Here is a 22725-nt window from a genome sequence, read left to right as displayed (position 1 = left end):
GGGGAGTTGGGCGGTGAGTTACACGCCACAGGATTCCGAGCCTCTGTCGTGCTCTGGTAGCCACAGTATGTATATGGTTAGTACAGTTTGGTTTCTGATCACCCCGCAGGATGTTGATAGTGGGGGATTCAGCAATTGTTGTGCCATTGAATGCCATGGGGCGATGGTTAAATTATCTTTTTATGGAGATGGCCATTGTCTGGCACATTGTGTGGCGCAAATGTTATTTGCCACTTGACAGCCCAAGCCTGGATATTGTCCAATTCTTACTGCATTTGGGCATGGACTACTTCAGTGTCTGAAGAGTCACGAGTGGTGCTGAACATTTTGCAGTCATCAACAAACCTCTCCACTTCAGACCTTGAAGAAAGGTCATTGATGACACAGTTGAAGATGATTGGGCCAAGGACACTACCCTGAGGAACTCTTGCATTGAGATTGAGGTGCCTGACCTCCAACAATCATTTAAAAAAAAAAATTTAGATTACCCAATTCATTTTTTCCAATTAAGGGGCAATTTAGCATGGTCAATCCACCGAACCTATACATCTTTGGTTTGTGGGGGTGAAACCCACGCAAACACGAGGAGAATGTGCAGACTCCACACGGACAGTAACCCAGGGCCAGGATCGAACCTGGGACCTCGGCGTCGTGAGGCAGCAATGATCACCACCACACCACCATGCTGCCCCTGACCTCCAACAATCAGTACCATCTTCCTCACCCCCAACCATCACAGCCATCTCCCTTTGTGCTAGGTATGAGTCCCAACCAGTGGAGAGTTGTCATCTCTCCACCCCCACCCCAATTTGGATTGACTCAATTTTTTCTCAGACTCCTTGTTGCCTTACTCGATCAAATGCTGCCTTTATGTCGAGAGCAGTTACTCTCTCTGAAGCTCAGCTATTTTATCGATGTTTGAACCAAGGCTGTAATGAGCTAAGAGTGGAGTGACCCTGGCAGAACCCAAATTGAGTATCAGTGAACAGATTATTGGCAAGCAAGTGCCACTTGAGAGCCCTGTTGATGACCGCTTCCAGCACTCTATTGATGATCCCAAAGCCTTTTATTCATATATAAGGAGAAAGAGGAAAATTAGAGAAAGGATTGGCCCACTCGAAGACAAAATAGGGAATTTATGTGTGGAGTCAAAAGGAAATTAGTGAGCTTCTTAATGAGTACTTTGCATCGGTATTCACCAAGCAGAGGGACATGATGAATGTTGAGGTAGGGATGGATGTTTAAATACTCTAGGTCATGTCGGCATAAGGAAGGGGGAGATTTTGGGCATTCTAAAAGGCATTAAGGTGGACGAGTCTCCAGGACCGGATGGGATCTATCCCAGGTTACTGAGGGAAGCTAGGGACGAAATAGCTGGGGCCTTAACAGATATCTTTGCAGCATCCTTGAGCGCGGGTGAGGTCCCGGAGGACTGGAGAATTGCTAATGTTGTCCCTTTGTTTAAAAAGGGTAGCAGGGATAACCCAGGGAATTATAGACCTGTGAGTTTGACGTCAGTGGTGGGCAAACTGTTGGAGAAGATACTGAGGGATAGGATCTATTCACATTTGGAAGAAAATAGACTTATCAGTGATAGGCAGCATGGTTTTGTGCAGGGAACGTCATGTCTTACAAACCTAATAGAATTCTTTGAGGAAGTGACAAAGTTAATTGATGAGGGACGGGCTGTAGATGTCATATACATGGACTTCAGTAAGGCGTTTGATAAGGTTTCCCATGGCAGGTTGATGGAAAAAGTGAAGTCGCGTGGGGTTCAGGATGTACTAGCTATATGGATAAAGAACTGGCTGGGCAACAGGAGACAGAGTAGTGGTGGAAGGGAGTGTCTCAAAATGGAGAAAGGTGACTAGTGGTGTTCCACAGGGATCCGTGCTCGGACCACTGTTGTTTGTGATATACATAAATGATCTGGACGAAGATATAGGTGGTCTGATGAGCAAGTTTGCAGATGATACTAAGATTGGTGGAGTTGCAGATAGCGAGGCGGGCTGTCAGAGAATACAGCAAAATATAGATAGATTGGAGAGTTGGGCAGAGAAATGGCAGATGGAGTTCAATCCAGGCAAATGCGAGGTGATGCATTTTGGAAGATCTAATTCAAGAGCGGACTATACGGTCAATGGAAGAGTCCTGGGGAAAATTGATGTACAGAGAGATCTGGGAGTTCTGATCCATTGTACCCTGAAGGTGGCAACGCAGGTCGATAGAGCGGTCAAGAAGGCATACAGCATGCCTGCCTTCATCGGACGGGGTATTGAGTACAAGAGTCGGCAGGTCATGTTACAGTTGTAACACTGGACTTTGGTTAGGCCACATTTGGAATACTGCGTGCAGTTCTGGTCGGAATGACCATACCAGAAGGATGTGGATGCTTTAGAGCGGTTGCAGAGGAGGTTCACCAGGATGTTGCCTAGTATGGAGGGTGCTAGCTATGAAGAAAGGTTGAGTAGATTAGGATTGTTTTCATTGGAAAGACGGAGGTTGAGGGGAGACCTGATTGAGGTCTACAAAATTATGAGAGGTATGGACAGGGTGGATAGCAACAAGCTTTTTCCAAGAGTGGGGGTGTCAATTACAAGGGGTCACGATTTCAAGGTGAGAGGGGGAAAGTTAAAGGACATGTGCGTGGAAAGTTTTTTACGCAGAGGGTGGTGGGTGCCTGGAATGCTTTGCCACCAGAGGTGGTAGAGGCGGGCACGATAGCATCATTTAAGATGCATCTGGACAGATATATGAACGGGTGGGGAACAGAGGGAAGTAGATCCTTGGAAAATAGGCAACAGGTTTAGATAAAGGATCTGGATCGGCGCAGGCTGGGAGGGCCGAAGGGCCTGTTCCTGTGCTGTAATTTTCTTTGTTCTTTGTTCTAGACCGATAGAGCCATAATTAGCCAGCTTTCGTTTACCTGCTTTGGTTATACAAGGCATATGTATATTTTCCACATTGCCAGGTAGATGCTTGTGTTGCGACTCTACTGGAACAGCTTGCTTAGGGGCGTGGAAGGTTCTGGAGCACAGGTTTTCACTGCTCTTGTCGGAATATTGTTATGGCTCATAGCTGCTGCTGTATCCAGTGTCTTCAGCTGTTTGTTGTTACCACGCGCAGCGAATCAAATTAACTGAAGACTGGTATCTGTAATGCTGGGGACTTGGGGAAAAGGCCGAAATGGAGCAACCGCTCAGCACTTCTGGCTGAAGATTGCAGCAAATGCTTCAGTTTTCTTGTTTGCAATGGTGGGCTCCCTGGTAATGTCCAGTGACATTGCCACTCTGCCAATAACTCCCTAAAGATATAGGCCATTTGGCCAATCGAGCCTGCTCCACCATCCCATAAGATCATGACATCTGATCACAGCCTCAACTCCACTCTCCTGTCTGCCCCCCATAATGCTTGACTTCCCTGTAGATAAAATGTCTGTCTTGCTCACCCTTGAATATATTCAATAACTCGGCCTTCACTGCTCTCAGTGGAACAGAGTTCCAAAAATGAATGAACCTCTGAGAAGCAACTCCTCATCTCCATCTTAATGGAGACCTTTTATAAACTGTCCCGTAGTTCTGGATTTGCCATGCTTAAAAAGATCCTCTCGGCATCTACCATATCTAGCCCCCTCCCCCTCCCCTCCGAGTCTTCCGTTTCTACCCTTGGTTTGCCAGAATCATTGTTCTGGCTGTACCCTGTGATATCATCCTTATTTCTTACAGATAGCTGTTGTCAATCTCTCCTGAGAAACCTGCCTTAATAATCTTTATTGTCACAAGTAGGCTTACATTAACACTGCAATGAAGTTACTGGGAAAAGCCCCTAGTTGCCACACTCGGGCGCCTGTTCGGGTACACAGAGGGAGAATTCAGAATGTCCAAATTACCTAACACCACTCCTTTTGGGACTTGTGGGAGGAAAGCGGAGCACCCGGAGGAAACCCACGCAGACACGGGGAGAACGTGTAGACTCCGCACAGACAGTGATCCAGCTGGGAATCGAATCTGGGACACTGGCGCTGTGAACCAACAGTGCTATCCTCTGTGTTACCTTGCCGCCCATCTTAAACCCCTCAACGTTTTCCAGTTATTGACCAGGGTTCAGATAGAAATTTTGTCCTTCTCAAGTTCTGGACTAAATTGCCTTGCTCTACTGTGCCACGTCAACTACTTCATTTGAACCCTGTGAATAGTTTCTGTACTGCCTATAGTCAAAATTCCTATAATCAGACTGACATATTCTGTTGTGGTAATTCTTTTCTGTCCCTTTTTTAATTCGGTGTACACTTGCTGTACATATTTAGTTACTGCCGTTGGCTTTGAACACACATCCTCCCACAAAGACTGTCTTTAACTGCTTCATTCACACTTAGCCCTAAAATAATTAAGTGCATCCTCCAATGGAGTCTTGCCTCCATTGATGTAGCTCCCGGATTCTATCCTTTGTCACTTATCTCAGCACTGGGGAATGCTCCACCTTGGTAACAACATCCCCAAGCACTAGATTCGGACCCTAGTGTGTGCTGGTGACATGCAGCTTAACCTTTTTGCTCCTTTTCAAAACAATTTCTCAACTATTCAGAATAAATCTGACATCCAATCTCGAGTGAATCTAAATTACTTCCAATTAAATGCAGACAAAACCAAAGTCGGCCTTTTTGGCTTTCCTGGCACTAATGTGTCTCACTTAACTCTATCAACTATTAACTGATTGTGAACTTGAGCCAAGTCTGATGGCTCTTGAAGTTCAGATTTCTTTCCCACTCCATTCTGTCACCAAGGCCCTCTTCCACCGCCAAAATATTGCTCACTTCCAGCTATTTGCTGCCACTGAGACTCTAATCTGCACTTTAATCACTAGAAATTGCAACATTTCTACTGTTCTTCCACCAATGTATTCAGATGTTGGTGCCATTGCCTATTTTTGCTCAAAATCCTGAACTTTCAAAGAAAAGTACAGCACACGAACAGCCCATTCGGTCGCCCAAGCCTGCGCCGACCATGCTGCCCGTCTAACTTCCGGAGTCCGTATCCCTCTATTCCCATCCTATTCATGTATTTGTCAAGATGCTCCTTAAAAGTCACTGTCGCACCTTCTTCCACCATCTCCTCCGGCAGTGAGTTCCGGGCACCCACTACCCACTATGTAAAAAAACTTCCCTTGCACATCTCCTCTACACTTTGCCCCTTGCATCTTAAACCTATGTCCTCCAATAATTGACTCTTCCACCCTGGGAAAAAGTTTCTGATTATCCACCCTGTCCATGCCCCTCATAATCTTATGGACTTCTATCAGATCATCCCTCAACCTCTGTCGTTCCAGTGAGAGCAAACCAAGTTTATCCAACCTCACCTCCTAGCTAATGCCGTCCATACCAGGCAACAGCCTGGTAAACCTCTTCTGTACCCTCTCCAAAGCCTCCACCTCCTGGTAATGTGGCGACCAGAATTGAACACTATGTTCTAAGTGTGGCCTAAGTAAGGTTCCATACAACTGCAGCATGACTAGCCAATCTTTATACTCAGTTCACCGGCCGATGAAGGCAAGCTTGCGATATGCCTTCTTGACTACCTTCTCCACCTGCGTTGCCACTTTCAGTAACCTTTGGACCTGTACACCCAGATCCTTCTGCCTGTCAATACTCTTAAGCTTTCTGCCATTTACTGTATATTTCTCACCTGCATTAGACCTTCCAAAAAGCATTAACTCACATTTTTCCGGATTAAATTCCATCTGCCATCTCTATATCAACAGATCTATATCTTGCTGTATCTTCCGACAGTCCTCACCGCAATTTCACCAACCTTTGTGTCTTCCGCAAACTTACTAATCAGACCAGTTACATTTTCTTCCAAGTCCTTTTTTAATATATATATATATATATCATACACTACAAACAGCGCTGCAAACGGGTCCCAGCATTGATCCCTGCGGACCACCACTAGTCACAACCCTCCATTGAGAAAAGCAACCTTCCACTGCTACCCTCTGTCTTCTATGACTGAGCCAGTTCTGTATCCATCTTGCCAGCTCACCTCTGATCCCGTGTGACTTCACATTCTGTACCAGTCTTCTATGAGGGACTTTGTCAAAGGCCTTACTGAAGTCCATGTAGACAACATCAACTGCCCTACCATCACCAATCATCTAATCACCCTAGTTCTCACCAGGTTCCTCGTGCACCTCTACATCAGTTTCAAAGTGCATGTCCTAATTTTTGCATTCCTGCAGCCTTGTCAACTAAGTGGTTTAATGTGTATTACATTTCAGTTTAAACTTCAGATATGATTTGACATAGCAGTGTCCCTGAACAAAACCAATTGCAAATTTGATCAAATTGACGTATGAACAGTCCTGATATAAACTGTAATTAGCCTTAATGTCTCCAAGCCCTCTTTCATCCAGTACTATTTCATTCTGTTTTTGTGAATAGGAATGGACAGCAAACTTATTAATCAGCTGTCAGATGAAGCTTGCCATTTGATGGCAATGGCAGATTCGGTGTTCTTGGACCTGATGAGCAAACTTCGAGATGGCTCCGTGCAAGTAAAACATTTGGAGTGGATCTTAAAAAAGAAGAGCAGCTTTAAAGCTTTGCACAACACAAGTAAAGTTTTTAATATAAACTGTCATGCTTCAAAAGAAAACTTCCATATGCAGACACATAAAGGACATTGCTGAATTTTTTTTTAATGCCGAGTTATTTTTTGTAGGAAATGCAGGATCTTTCCGAGGAAAGAATCTAGAAGACTTGTTGGTTTTGCGACAAAAGGAATTATTTGCATTTAATGAGGAAAGTAATTGGATGGACAGTCTCTTGATCATGTGTCGAAAAATTAATGAGTTTGCGAAAGGTATTGCTTTTTTGCATTTTTATTTACATCTTATATTTGTTTCAAGAGGACTTGGTTTCATGGTTTACAACTACAGCTGGCTGTATGGAGGCGCAATTGCAGAGGGCAGATATCTTGTATGCGGTGACCCATTAGGCTGCCACTAGCCTCTGGTGACTAACCATTAAGACTATGTTGCTTGATTTCCACCTATAGCCCTATTGGTTGGTTTTTCTCATATGCATTTTGAAACTCGGGTAATTCATTAGTAATTATAAGGTTTTATTCGTAATGGTGTTTCCTAATAGTGGTAAGACTTATTAGTTGTTGGGTTTATTTAATTGAGAAAAACAAATTAATTAGTACACAGTAAAGGTGGCAAGGCAGGTGATAGGTCGCAGCTGCAGAATGTGGGAGCTCCTGGACAACAGTATGGTCCAGGGGAAACACGTCTGTAGTACGTGCCTGTGGCTCGAGGAGCTTCGGCACAAAGTCAGTGAACTAGAGACTGAGCTGCACACACGGCAATGCATCAGGGACGGTGAAAGTTACCTGGCCACTTTGTTCCAATCGGCAGTCACACCCCTTGGGCTGGAGGAGCCGCAGCCTTTGCGATTGTCTAACAGATTTGAGGTTCTTGCAATCTATGAAGAATCAGGGAAGGGCAGCAAATGCTAATCTAGTCAGTGAAGCCTATGGTGAGGTCTGCAAGGTTGATGAGCAAAATGACCATGGTACAGGAAGCCAGTTAAGTGGGGGGGAGCAGATAGGAATCTAGCATAGTGGGGGTAGTATAATAAGAGGACAGAGACAGATCTCCAAAGCTGAGAGCGAGAATCTTACTTGCTCTGTTGTATGTCTGATGCCAGGGTTTGGGCTAGCTGCATAGATTTAGAGAAGATCCAGTTGTCGTAGTCCATATAGGCAACAACGACATAGGTAGGATAAGAAAAAAGGTTCTGCTCTGAGATTATGAGCAGTTAGAGGCTAAATTTAAAGAGAAAACCGTAAGCAATCTCCAGATTATTACCTAAACCCTCGAAAATTGGCGTAGGGTAAAAAAGGTGAGAGAGATGAATACAATGGGGAGACCAGAACTAGGGGAAGTAGAACTAGTTAAAGAGTAGGCCTCCCTTTTAATAATATTAATCTTTATTATTGTCACAAGTAGGCTTACATTAACGCTGCAATGAAGTTACTGTGAAAAGCCCTGAGTCACCACACTCCAGCACCTGTTCGGGTACACAAAGGGAGAATTCAGAATATCCAATTCACCTAGCAGCACGTCTTTCGGGACTTGTGGGAAGAAACCGGAGCACCTGGAGGAATCCATGCAGACACAGGGAGATCGTGCGTAATCCGCACAGACAGTGACAGGGAATCGAACCCGGGTCCCTAGCACTGTGAAGCAAGAGTGTTAACCACTGTGCTACCGTGCCGCCCGATATGGAGATGAGAAATAATTTTTCTGAGAGTCATTAGTCTGTGGGGGGTGACGGGCAGGTAGGTGGAGTTTGAGGCCCCATCCAGATTAGAAAAGGTGGCAGGACCAAGCAGCCAACCCCTACTCTTTAGTCCTATCTTCCCTCGAAGATGTGTGCTTTCATAGAACGGTGTTGCCCTTTTTAAAGTAGGAAATTTACGACCAATAGTTCGAGGATTTGTTGCTTCGAGAAGTATCTAAACCCATGTAATACAATATGGGGCTTTGCAATTCATCTGAGTAAAGAATTTTTTTTTTTGCAATGGATGATCAAGCTTCAATGTGGGAAGAGAACCTCTGTTGTATTTCTGCAAAATATTAATCTACTTTTCTCTTTAATTGCAGTGGAAATTGAAGAGCATGAAAAACTTCTTTCAGCCAATATTAAATCAAAGGGACTAAGTGAACTAGTGACTGTAAAGCAGATTGAAGATTTGGTGCCATTCCCCACTCGGGTTACTTACTTCACTTTGAGTGAGCAGCTGAAAGAAATGGCAAGAGACATTCATAACTTTAAAGATAGCCATGTTTTACAAATGTGCTGGGAAAACGAGGCCAAAGCATTTCATGAGCACTACGCAGCTAATGATGAAGAAGCATCAGAAATACCTCTCGAAGCTGTTCATACTGCGATGTGGGTACCATGTTTGGATAAGTACAAGGGGATTTTTAAAAAAACAAAGCAGGGGAGTCTTACATTTGAAGAGGTCAGTACCATCTTTAAAGTTTATGTTGATCGATATGAGGAGCTAAGGAGTGATTTCAAGATTATGTGTGGAATAGAGATGAGTACCAACAGCGACTGGATAGAAAAACGAATCAAACAAATTGAGGAATACCACAAGCTACATTTGGCTGTTGAGTCTGCCCAAGTGATCATGAAAGCCCAGAATATGTTGAGCCTTACTGGAAACTTCAGTATTCTGCAAACGCTACTAAGTCTGGTAAGTTATTTATTTACTCCTTCACTGAATGTGACCGTCGCTGGCTAGACCGGCATTTGTTGCCATTCCTAATTCCCCCGGATATGGTGGTGTTGATCCGCCCCCTTGAACCGCTGCAGTCCGTGTGGTGCAGGTGTGCACACGGTGCTGTTTTGGAGGGAGTTCGAGGATTTTGCCTCCGCAATAGTGAAGGAAAGGTGATGTAGTTCCAAGTCAGGATGGTGCGTGGCTGGAAGGAGAACTTCCAGGTGATGGTGATCCAGCTGCCCTTGTTCTAGGTGGTACAGATCAAGGGATTGGAAGGTGCCTGGATTAATTGCTGCCATGAATTTTGGAGCTGACACACACTGCTGCCATCGTGTGTTTGAAAAGGGAGTAAATGTTTGTGAAGGAGGGGGCAATCAAGCTAGCTGTTTTGTCCCAGATGGTGCTAAGTATCTTGAGTGTTGTTGGAACTGCACTCAACCAGCTGTTAGTGGTACTCAAACTGCAAATCATATTCCATGCAGGAAGAGAGGATTTATCACGGTACTGCAAAGGTCCACATTTCATCCGAATGGTTAAACATTGCAATTAACACATATTCTTTTTTTAAAAAAAAATTTAAAGTATCCAATTCTTTATTTTTCCAAGTAAGGGGCAATTTAGCGTGGCCAATCCACCTAACCTGCACATCTTTGGGTTGTGGGGGTGAGACGCATGCAGACACAGGGGAAAATGTGTAACCTCCACACAGAAAGTGGCCCAGGGCTGGGATCGAATTTGGGTCCTCCATGCCGTGAGGCAGCAGTATTAACCATTGCCCCCCCCCATCAGTTACCTAAATCTTAGTGTGCAGGGGACAGTTTCAAAGTTTGCAGATGATATGACACTAAGAAGGATTGTAAACTTTGAAGAGGACCATATAGAACTTTAGAAGGACATAGACAAGTTGGTGGAGAGGCAGATAGGCAGCAGCTGAAGGTCAATGCGGAGAAGTGATGCATTTTTGTAGGATGAACACGAGAGACAATATAGTTAAGAACCCCGCTGATAACTGCGAGGGGTATCCCAAAACCTAGAAGGGTTGGGACACCAGTTCTTAGTGGTGTATATTTTTAAGTTGGTATACTGTGGGAAAAGATATGCAGACCAGGGAGGAATAATTCAGTCGATGTGTGATCAATTAATAAACAATATTTATTAACTTGAAAGAAAAACACATGAGAAGAAGGACTATAAATACACTACCACAGTACATTCAACTACACTTGTGGCTATACACACACACACAGTATCACATGAGGTTACCCCATTGTTCTCGACCACCCACATTTCCTGAACTCTGAGATGCCCCTTTCCCCAAAATACATCCAATATTATATAACTCTTGAGGTACAGGTTATTTTTCAAACCATCCTCAGTTTCAGCGAAGGTGCAATCTTCTTGTTAAGACTTTTGGATTTTAACCCCACCCAGTGGGCCCCACCGTACACACCCCTTACCCGTAGAGAATAAAGGGAGAGGCTACCCTGTCACAGTAACTTCTTTGTAATGTTAATGTAAGTCTACCTGTAACAATAATAAAGATTATATGAACTTCTAACTCTCCAAAATAGCAAAAACAAATGAGAAAAACCCTCCATGCTCCAGCAACGTACAACAATCAAATCTCCAACCTTTACAGGTGCAACTTCTCTGTCTTGAACCAACTCTCCGTTCTTCCCCCAGTTTATGGACCCATATAAAGTCATTAGCCTCTTCTGATGTTTCAAAATAGTACACCTGGCCTTCAAATGTGACCCACAGTTTTGCTGGGTACAACACCCCAAACCGAATATGCCTTCAGTACCACACTGCCTTGGCCCTGCTGAATCCTGCATGCCTCTTTGCCAGCTCCACACCAATATTTTCATATATTCAGATACGATTCCCCTCCCATTCACAGTCTCACTTCTCCCTGGCCCATCATAGAATCTTTTCCTTCTCCACAAATTTGTGCAACTGTACAATAACTGCAGCTTCCCCGCTCCGGCCTCTGCCTTAAAGACCTGTGGGCCCTGTCTACCTCTGGGGCCCTGTCCAGCACTCCCTCCTCCACCAGCCCGACCAACATCCTTGACACATATTTTGTGGCGCTCGTTCCTTCCACACCCTCTGGTATACAATCCGCAAGTTCTGCCATCTGTACTTCGGGGCAGCATGGTAGCATGGTGGTTAGCATCAATGCTTCACAGCTCCAGGGTCCCAGGTTCGATTCCCGGCTGGGTCACTGTCTGTGCGGAGTCTGCACGTCCTCCCCGTGTGTGCGTGGGTTTCCTCCGGGTGCTCCGGTTTCCTCCCACAGTCCAAAGATGTGCGGGTTAGGTGGATTGGCCAGGCTAAATTGCCCTTAGTGTCCTAAAAAATAAGGTTAATGGGGGTTGTTGGGTTACTGGTATAGGGTGGATACGTGGGCTTGAGTAGGGTGATCATTGCTCAGCACAACATCGAGGGCCGAAGGGCCTGTTCTGTGCTGTACTGTTCTAATTCTAATTCTACTTGTTTTCTTGCTCCTCCATCTTCACCCTCAACGACTTGCACAGACAGCCCCCCCACCTCCTCCTTCTCCTCCTCCTCCAAGGACAGGATCCGATCGCTCTGGTCGACACTACCATCTCCACCTTTCGTATCTTCACCCCTTGGCACTTCCCTACATGGTGCATCAATCCTCGCAGAGGTGCTACTGCTCCCTCAGTGGCCTTCGACCAGTAACCGTGCATCGCCTTCCTTTGCTGGCAAAATTCATCAACTGTTCCATCTGGGGCTTTCCTCTCTGCCATTTCCTTTTTTAAAAACATATTTTTATAAAGGCATTTATAAATACCCCTATAATCCCCCACCATGCAATTTTCGCACTTGTTGCTACGCCACAGGCCCGTTCCAATTCCTTAGTCAGGTCCTTGACTGCTTTTTGCTGGGGCTGGTAGCCAGTAGACATGCCAATTCTGGGGATAACATTGCCCTCTACGCCTTCTGCACCACTTTCCTGCTGAAGCGACCCCACTAACGGGTATAAAGTGCCCAAACCAACACCTTGGACCCGGAGTTGCCCTATGTGCGACCGCTCACTCCATGGTTGCCACCGGAAGTCTTGCTGAACTTTAATTACTACGATTGCTTGTCGACAAAAGCTTGAAATAGTTTGATTCTAAATCAGATGATAACACAATTTTATGTTTTATTTTAGACAGATGAATCCTATAAGAATGAAAGGCTAGACTGCATAGATGACCAATTTATACAAGCCAAAAATCGTCTTGAGGAAATGACAAAGCCTCGCAGAAAATGTTTGGAAGAGCTTACACTAAGACAACAATTCATACATTGGGTCAAAGAAGCATTAGAAGGTAAATCAAATAAATGTTTTGCAAGCTATGTAATATGCATTAGTTAATTTAACTTTTTCTGCATTATTTCTGAAAGTTGGTTTGATTTGTGTCTCTTTTTATTGAGCTGGTTACATTTTTACTTGAAGAGACTTTAATATTAATTAAATGTTCCACCATCTTTGAACTTCAAGATTGGACTTCCCTCAGAGAAGCACAATTAAGGTGCATTGTAAATATATAGCCTACAAATCTCTGACTACAATAGTACCCCATAACCAAACCTGTGTGTACATTTTTATTGTATATTTTTATTGAATTGTATTTGCTCAGCCCAATATTGTAGCAGGACTGAGAAATTACTCTAGGATACGTTGAGGATATTCTCATCTTGCCACTTCAGGCAACCATTTTTAGAGTTATTTTGTTAAGAAAAATGCCCCTTTTATTGACTTACTGCTATTTACTCTTGTGAGTAAAAGAACCAAACATGAGGCCCAGGGTGTGAAGCATCGCAAGTAGAGACAGTACTCTGCGCACATGTACCCAGAGCAGAGAATGTATAGGCTTTGATTGACATTTCAGATAACAAAAGCAATAACTGATTTTAAAGTCGAGGTTCACATGTGGTAATGAAAAGCTGGGTCATCAGCGATCGGGATGGTTCCTTGTTGCTGTGCTTCATGACTCCATTTCACAAAACAGGAGAGGTACAGTCAAGTACATGCGTCCACAAGGCAGTTAGCTGAGGGGTCCATCAGGGTACGGAGGAGCTGCTTCAGGTGCGTCTCAAATTTTGGGAAGGTGGCCAGAAGGAAGAGAAGATGGTCAACATGCTGTTGCGTCATGCACAACTTTGCCATAACAGACGGTTTGGATGTTGAAGTACTGGATGGTGGAAGCCAGTGATGCAGCATGTCATGTCGCAAAGAGCCATTGCTTTGAGAGGGCAGGTCATTTGGGAAGTGTGTTGGTAATCAGACCGTTACCGAATGAGGACCAACCACGGACCGTCGAGTTGAATATTGAAAATTTGATCATGTATATGCGTAATCTGTTTGTGATTTTCTCAGGTTTTGGTGTTTCTTCAATTAGTTTGTGAAATACTTTGAGCAACTGTTATATATTTTGTGCTTCATTTTCTCTGTTAACGAACATTTAAGTTTTGCCCCTTTCTCCATTGTTTTTTCTTTTCTAGATACAAATGAGCTGAAAGTGTTTGTTGACCTCGCTTCAATCTCAGCTGGTGAAAATGATCTTGATGTTGATCGTGTGGCTTGCTTTCATGATGCTGTGTTAGGCTACTCATCGTTACTTTTTGAACTAAAGCCAAATGCCGGATTTACTGACTTTATGTCTTGTCTAGAGAAGTTGTGGAATGCTTTAGACAATGATCCTGATCTTTCCAAGAAGCTGGTAAATCGAATCTTGATATTCAACACTATTGTGTTTATTATGTAAATTTAAAGAGTGAATAATTTAAAAAAGCATTTCGTCTGAGTGGTAACTTATTTCCTGTTTGCAGCTGTGGATCTGAGTCTGTTCCAAAAGACTACCATTCCTTGGATACAGTGTTTCCAAAATGAGGTTTCAAAAGTTTTACTTCGTAGTTAAGAGCATTCCTTTTACAATAATTATTGTAATAATGAATATTGGTGACAGAGTTTCTTTGAATCAAAATAGTTCTGGCTAATGAACATAATTCTACCAATACTTTTTCCTATCAACCTTAAGGCCAGATATTTATGCTTCCCAGCCCCTGGAGGATCCAGAGACAGTGGAGGGGTGGATTTGCGTGAATGGCATTCCCTCCAGCATCCAACATGCCCCCAACCTGATGGTTATTTTTCACTAGGATGGATGGGGCCTCAGCCAGAAAGCCTGCTTTTGACCCAATTAAGACCCTTAAATGGCCACTTAAGGGCCTTTTTCCACCCAGCCTCAATTTTTAGACATGGCAGGTGACTGACCAATTAGGGTGGCAAACTCGAAGATGGAGAGTTCATCAGAAGCTCCATCCTGACTAGGGGTGTCCCTCCTTAAGGCCTGGTAACCTCCAGTCATGGCCTAACCCCTGGGACCCTGCCTGTTCCAGCAACCCCAATATTGTTCCTGGAGGGCCGGAATGGAAAAGGATATTGGTTTATTAGTTCCTGACTCACAATGAGCAGACTGGTGTGAGGTCTGGAAGAGCTGGTGAGATGGACCAGTGGTATCCTGCATACAGTTTTACTTGGTTTGCAAATGAGTTTTGAAGGCAGCTTCTCAATTTTCCTCTTCCACTTAGCGAGATTCAGCTCGGCATTTGGAGTGGCTAAAAACTGTGAAGGAAAGTCATGGATCTGTAGAGCTGTCATCCCTTTCGCTGGCTTCCGCCATAAACAACAATGGAATCTACATCATCAGCTCTCCGGAGAAAAATAAGGTACAGTAAGGGCAAAACTATTCTAAGTAGCCAAACATTTAAATTCTGTATGCATGCGATCCTGAGCCGGTTGAATGCAACTTCCTGGCACTTTATGATCATAGATTCTGGCGGATCAAAAGTAGCCATTAAAACTTTTAATTTCAAAGGCAATAGATCTAAACTGTTCTGAGTTGGTAATCTCTTATTTCACAGCTTTCATTTGGATCAGCTATCACATTAAATCTGTCAGAAGTGCACGATGACAGTGAGGAGGTGCGAAGCTACTCTCTTGAAGAATTGAAAGAGTTGCAGAACAAACTCATGCTGATGTCGGGCAAGGGAGACCATGGACGAGAAGAAGTCGAAAGATTTGTAGAGGTAATCATCTCTCTCAAAGCGATTTGCCACATCTGTGGTTCAGTGATCTATTGTTTCAATTTGATGCAGAGTAAGAAGCTCGAGGTTGAAACAGTAGTTTTTGAATGCTGAAGTGCGTTCATAAGGAGCCAGGTTGCAGTTTGAATCAGAGCTACCGCAATGTCCAATCCACCAACCCTTGTTAGCTTCATACGTTCTCGCTAGGTTAATGGTAGAAGCACCTCACTGCCATTTCCTACAAAAATAGGAAGAGGTGAGAAATAGTGAGAATTAGTAAATTATGATGGAAAGCTTAATTTCATTGGCAGTGCAATGATTATTAGTACATTATTATTAATGACAATACATTAGTATTGTAATACTGTTACAAACCCCCTGGTTATTGTGCGGTCAATTGAAATTAACAAATAATTCTTAGGAAAAAAGTATTTGGCCCTTGGCTGTCCAATAACTACAGTCACCAGGTTTGTAAGTTTAAACACAATTTTATTAATAACAATAACTATAATTTAATATGTAGAAAATACAACTGGTTAACTATTATCAAATTCCTAAGCCCCCTCTATTTAACGCTCTCTTTCTTCCCCTCTCCCCCCATTACATACACAAGACACAAATAAACATAGAGGGGGGGGGAAGTGTAAAATTAATGATGAAAAGGATAAGAGTCTTTGTTACAGATGGTTATCTTCGAGCACACCTTCCTTCAGTCTAGGCTTTCAGTTTGAGGTATCCGCTTTCAGTTTGTAAAGGTTTTCACTGTAGATTCATCCAGGTTTTCTGTATGTTCAGAAGTACAGCAGCTATGCAGCATTTCTGGAGAGATGGTGAGAGAATCGCGGCTTCTTCCAGACCCCAACTATTCTTTTCCTGGCTCTCTGAACACCACCCCACACGGGTAGGACCCAATCACCGCAGGTCGGCAGGCAGAATACATCCTTTTGACCAATTCATTGGTCACCAGCCAACTAATCAAACCGGGTCCCTCTGCTCTCACGGTGCCAAAAAGTCTGAATTCTGCTGTTTGAAAGCTAGCACAGTGTACTATTTTGTAACTTTTGAGTTCCTCACTTCCTATGCTCAACTTAAAGGAACATGTCCATGAAACATCCATGGACCAAAAATGATAACAGCAAAATAAAACAAATGGGAAATAAGGGAATCAATGGGAAGCGCCCTTACAATACATTGATGTATATATCTTATTTTTTCTGTATTTAAGGCAATCATGAAAGTCCATGATAAATTATGCCTCTTTTTCTTTAGTAAGTTTTAAAAATATATATATATTGATAACTTTCTAAACAGTTCCTAGGTTGAATGTGAAATAAAAGACTTAAAAATATCAAGACTCAGCCTAGTGGCTAGTGGAGCCAAACGTGAAAATTTTAGATATTTTTGCCTTATTTGAAAACCATCATTGAGATGGTGCATTATTGACTGAAACTTGTCAAATATATACAAAAAAAATGTACAATTAGTTATTTTACATGTGCTCTAACTGTTCTCACATTGACTTAAGCTGCAAACCATAAATGGCAGCACAGTGGTTAGCACTATTGTGTCACAGCGCCAGGGACCCGGGTTCAATTCCCGGCTTGGGTCACTGTCTGTGCGGAGTCTGCACGTTCTCCCCCTGTTTGCGTGTGTTTCCTCTGGGTGCGTCAGTTTCCTCCCACAAGTCCCGAAAGACGTGCTTGCCAGGTGAATTGGACATTCTGAATTCTCCCTCAGTGTACCCGAACAGCTATCCAAATGTGGCAACTAGGGGATTTTCACAGTAACTTCATTACAGTGTTAATGTAAGCTACTTGTGACATTAATAAAGATTATATTACATAAATACATTCTTTTGTCTGCAGGTGTTTGCCAATATTCAACGGCTTGCAGCATCATTCATCAGTCTGTTTTCAGCTGGCAACATGTTATTTAGAAATTGGAAAACAGAAGTATATTGCTCAAGTGAGAAAAAGGTTTGCATGATGATTGATTTTAACTTGAGTGTCGTCAGCAAGATTCATGCTATTGGAAATGTCACTGAACAGCTTCCGATTCTCTGCAAAAAGATGGAAACCTATCTGGAAAAGTGGAAGAAATATATGGATCAGCAAAGATCCCAATATTATTATTTAAACTTCTATACAGCGGAGCAGATTGTTTACCTCAGCACCGAGTTATTTGACCAGAATTACACTAGTCTGCAAATCCTGATGATGTTGTCCTTCATTAACCCTGACTGTACTGCCAAAGATGTAAGGATAGCTTTGCAGAAGATTTTTGGAGAAAGTAGGTTTACAAGAAACCAGCCTTTAGCTGGTGGCAGGGAGGATAGTGAAACTGCAGCAGGTATCCAAGATATAGCAACAGAAAAAGACATGGAGAAAAAGATGGACTTGTTGTGGGAGCACTTTATGAAGAATATGAGTTATTTTCTGTCCAACTGTCTGGATGTCAACACGCTTGGTCAACTTCTTAATATTGTTGCTGGCACAAAGCAAACTGTTGCAAGAGCTCTCCCACCTGGCTTTCAGAAAGGTCAACCTAATCTTGTTGTCTGTCAACCCTCTGAATTGCTTACATCTGCTTTGTGTGTATATATGTACTCCAGTGATCAGCCATTGCCTGCTTATGATGAAGTACTGCTTTGCACAGCTGAAACCACATTTGAGCAAGTAGAGCTGTTTCTGCGCCGCTGCCTGACTGGCTGCCAAGGTTCCAAGATATATGCACTTTTGTATGCAGATGAACTGACTTATGACGTCAGTGTAAGGTGCGAAGAACTGTTCATAAGTTTCGAGTTGGAGAGTCCGCCAGATTATAAAATGGTCATATTATGCAATTGTGAGAGGGAGCACTGCTACATTCCATCTGCATTTAGTCGATACAAGGTGCATGTAATTCCTAATGAACCTTTAGAGAAAATCCAGAGTTACCTACAGACGCACTACAGAATTGCAACGACCATTTCATCGGCGGCTTCTGTGTTTAACGATAGGATGTTTGTAAGGATCATATCTTCCAAAAGAGCTGGAGTTGGTAAGTTCTTTCCTATTTTTGCTGGCTATGAAGTGAAGTGAGTTTGGGAAGTCTCAAAACATATTGCTGGTTCATTCATGTGTATGTATGGTACAACAGTACTTAGAATGTAACTGTAAGATCACTGTTAACCTGGGAGGGAGGCAATAATGGTGGGAAAGTGGCAGATTCATACGAACTAAATAGAAGATCTTAAGTCGCCAGCAAGATAGAATGGAGGATTTTTACTGTGATACTGTGTTTAAAAATAAAGTTTAATCTGAGCAGTCATCTCTCAAATAATTACAAATATTCAGTTAAAAGTTTACATCATTTTGCATATATGAGGAGTTATGTACTGTACAAATGTTTTATTTTTGTGCATTCCTATTAGTTACTGCGTACTGATACATTTTTGTTCAATACTGCAACTTGTATGTTCTAACTAATCAACCAACAATGATGTGGTACACATAGACTACAGGCGGGATTCTCCATTGCGAGTCCGCCCTGCTACCGCTGCCAGCGAGGACGGAGAATTTGGTGCTCAGCCAAATATCCCATTTACTGCAGCAGGAAAGGAGAATCAAAATCTACAAGCGAAATGGGGTTGGGGCACGGGCTAGTTGGGCCAGAGCAAGGTACCAAAATTTAGACTCCATTTTAAAGTCACATAACCCGTCAGAAATTTTAAAGAACAACGAATAAGGAATTATGTGCCAAATGAGCAAGGAAGGAACTATCATTTATGGTTGGTCTGATTGGTTTGAGTACAGGTGTGGACAAACACAAAACAAATTTGTAAAATCTAATAAATAAAGTAAATTGCTGCCTTTGTATTTATCATTACTTATCATTGATCCAGGTTAGGGCGAGCAGGTTAGCACTGCTGCCTCATGGCACTGAGGTCTTGGGGTCGATCCCGGCTCTGGGTCACTGTCCGTGTGGCGTTTGTACATTCTCCCCGTTTTTGCATGGGTTTCGCCCCACAACCCAAAGATGAGCAGGGTAGGTGAATTGAACACATTAAATTGCCCCGTAATTGGAAAAAATGAATTGGGTACTCATAATTTTTTAAAAACTCATTGATCCAGGTTTATTTTAGAACTGATGATTGGACAACTGAGTAGAGTACCTGAAATATGATTTATTAAAAATCAAAGCTCAGAACAATGCTCCAGTTGATAAAAGTAACAGTTCTTTTCAAGTTATGCAGTACTTGTATTAAGTTGAATGTTGCCTACATTTTAATGTAAGATTTAATAATTTTGGGTAATTAATTTAAAGGCCGAATTAGTCATAGAAAAAAATGGCCGTCCCTACTCCCAAACTGAGATGGGTGTACTATTTCTGAAGACCTGATTTTGAACTGTCTCTGAATAGTTTCTGGATTGGGTTGTAATGAAAGCTGGAAAGATTTTAAGTTAAATAGAAGTTTATTAAAAAAAAAAAACTTTTTTTCAAAAGGGAAATCACTTTATGTTAAGAGATTACATGAAACGTTGAAAGAACAAACCAGGAAAGGTAACCTGTTGAAAACCATCCGTCTAATAGAGCCACGAATCGATGAAAATAAAGTTCTCCAAACCGTTTTGTCATTGATGAAATCATCAAATGAGAAGGAGCCCATGATTTTTCATTTTGACATCACTTCTTCTGTAAGTTTGCTTTTGAAGAATGAACTTGAGGTTTTTTATTTCTACATGTGATACATGTCTAAGTTAGAAAGTTTAGATTTACAACTGTAATTTTTAATCATTTTTTAAAGGCTTTGAAAAAGTTTTGTAATGCCTCAATGGTTTCTGATTGAGCTCATTTAAAAAGAATTATTGTTCCTGATTGACCCTCTACCAATAAAAGCTAACACCGTACGCCTTTTTAACAACCCTCTCAACCTGGGTGGCAAATTTCAGGGATCCATGGACATGGACGCCGAAATCTCTCTGCTCGTCCACACTACCAAGAATCTTACCATTAGCCCAGCACTCAGTCTTCCTGTTATTCCTTCCAAAATGAATCACCTCACACTTTTCTGCATTAAACTCCATTTGCCACCTGTCAGCCCAGCTCTGCAGCTTATCTGTGTCCTCTGTAACTTGTAACATCCTTCTGCACTGTCCACAACTTCACCTACTTTAGTGTCGTCTGCAAATTTACTCACCCATCCTTCTACGCCCTCCTCCAGGTAATTTATAAAAATGACAAACAGCAGCGGCCCCAAAACAGATCCTTGTGGTACACCACTAGTAACTGGACACCAGTCGGAACATTTTCCATCAACCATCACCCTTTGTCTTCTATCAGCTAACCAATTTCTGATCCAAACTGCTAAATCACCCTGAATCCCATGCCTCTGTATTTTCTGCAATAGCCTACCATGGGGAACCTTATCAAACGCTTTACTGAAATCCATATACACCACATCAACTGCTTTACCCTCATCCACCTGTTTGGTCACCTTCTCGAAGAACTCAATAAGGTTTGTGAGGCACGACCTACCCTTCACAAAACCGTGTTGACTATCTCTAATCAAATTGTTCCTCTTATAAACTTTTCCAAGACTTTTCCCACAACAGAAGTAAGGCTCACTGGTCTATAGTTACCAGGGTTATCTCTACTCCCCTTCTTGAACAAGGGGGACAACATTTGCTATCCTCCAGTCTTCTGGCACTATTCCTGTAGACAATAGTTTTGTCTACTGAGTTTGCACTTTCTCCTCATGTCTGCGTGGGTTTCCTCTGGGGGCACCAGGTTTCCTCCCACAGTCCAAAGATGTGCAGATTAGGTGGGCTGTCCATGTTAAATTGCCCCTAACTGTCCAAAGGTTGACTGGGGTTACTGGGCCTAGGTAGGGTGGTCTTCCGAAGGGTCAGGACAAACTTGATGGACTGACTGGCCTCCTTCTTCACGATAGGGATTCTATGATTCTTTGACCCGTTCCATCCTGGACTTTAACAGGGGGAATTGGGAGTGCAGGGTCCAATCCACCCAACCTGCACATCTTTGGTTGTGGGGGTGGAACCCACTTCGATACGGAGAGAATGTGCAAACTCCACACAGACAATGACCTGGGTCCTCAGCACCATAGGCAGCAGTGCTAACCGCTGCACCACCATGCCGCCCATCCTGCCCCATTATAAGGTCCCCCTCCCACTTACCATCACCTCCCAACCCATCTCTGGGAGAAGCATCCAATTCAGTCCATTGCATATAGGTGCCAGGTTGGCACTGCAAGGGGGCATGCCAGGGTGTTAATGTGCCAGGTCCCTGACCATCCAGGTGCTCCAATGGCGTTCATGACCCCCGGAATGGCTATCACGAAGTGGAGACCAGTAGTAATGAGTGCCCGGTTGATGCTTTGCTGATGCGGCAGGTGACTCTTGGGCACGGGGGGGAATGTGCTTTCAAATAGGCCATACATATTTAAATGAACCTAATGGCTCCGTATTATTATTTAAATGCTGTTTTAAATAAATTATGTTGATTACTTCCATTTGCTGAAAATGAATACTACAGAATAGGACTATTGTACTGAAAAAACACATTTTTTTCAGCCCAATATCCTGTTTTTAAAAATAAATTTAGTGTACCCAATTCATTTTTTTCCAATTAAGGGGCAATTTAGCATGCCCAATCACTACCCTGCAAGCTTTGGCATGTGGGGGCGAAACCCACGCAAATACGGGGAGAATGTGCAAACTCCACACGGACAGTGACCCAGAGCCTGGATCGAACCTGGGACCTCGGCTCCGTGAGGCAGCAGGGCTAACCCACTGCGCTGCCATGCTGCACTCGCCCAGTATCCTGTTAATTAATTGCCTATTGCAGGAATGCCTCAACAGTGTCCCCACTTTTAGCATTCCACACTGTAAAGTTAGATCAGTTGAGAATATTGAGAGCTAATTGTGTTTTGTGGTTCCACAATCACATTTTTGAATTTGTTTTACTTACACGCATGCACGCGTGTGCATGTACACACACACACGCACATCGGCCATGAATACCTTTTCCCAGTCCAAATGTATTTTAGATAGAGCGAATTTAACTGGGCTTTCTTGAGTCAAAGAATGAGTAAGTTTATTTGTTACCAAAAGAAAATGAGAAAATAATAAATAACACAACACGCACATTCACACACTGATCAGATGAGAAGTTGAATGTCCAGATAAAATGACAAAATATACAAATCCGTCTTTGGCTGAGCGTAGATCATTATACATTGTAGTGGTTAAGTTGAGTGATTCCATCGAGGTGAATTTGGCAGGAAAACAGTTTGTTTGGAGACACTGGATTCTGCAGGGTCACTGAAGAACTG

The 22725-nt window shown here is 43.0% G+C and overlaps 1 protein-coding gene across 4 annotated transcripts in view; it reads left to right on the top strand.

Moving 5' to 3' along the window:
* The window catches only part of LOC119953583 (E3 ubiquitin-protein ligase rnf213-alpha-like), a 198139-nt gene that overhangs the window by 88172 nt on the left and 87242 nt on the right, over positions 1-22725 (top strand). For all 4 annotated transcript variants that reach the window (XM_038777977.1, XM_038777979.1, XM_038777980.1 and 1 more), the window contains 9 exons: positions 6437-6610; positions 6717-6857; positions 8665-9263; positions 12472-12631; positions 13809-14026; positions 14898-15035; positions 15231-15395; positions 17258-18431; positions 19878-20068. In XM_038777977.1, the coding sequence (XP_038633905.1) occupies positions 6437-6610; positions 6717-6857; positions 8665-9263; positions 12472-12631; positions 13809-14026; positions 14898-15035; positions 15231-15395; positions 17258-18431; positions 19878-20068 (2960 nt within the window). The remainder of the gene's footprint in view (positions 1-6436; positions 6611-6716; positions 6858-8664; positions 9264-12471; positions 12632-13808; positions 14027-14897; positions 15036-15230; positions 15396-17257; positions 18432-19877; positions 20069-22725) is intronic.

This window comes from Scyliorhinus canicula, chromosome 18 (assembly GCF_902713615.1).
Source record: "Scyliorhinus canicula chromosome 18, sScyCan1.1, whole genome shotgun sequence".
Classification (NCBI taxonomy): Eukaryota; Metazoa; Chordata; class Chondrichthyes; order Carcharhiniformes; family Scyliorhinidae; genus Scyliorhinus; species Scyliorhinus canicula.
The sequence above is the reverse complement of the archived record's forward strand: the minus strand, read 5'-3'. Positions and strand labels throughout refer to the sequence as shown.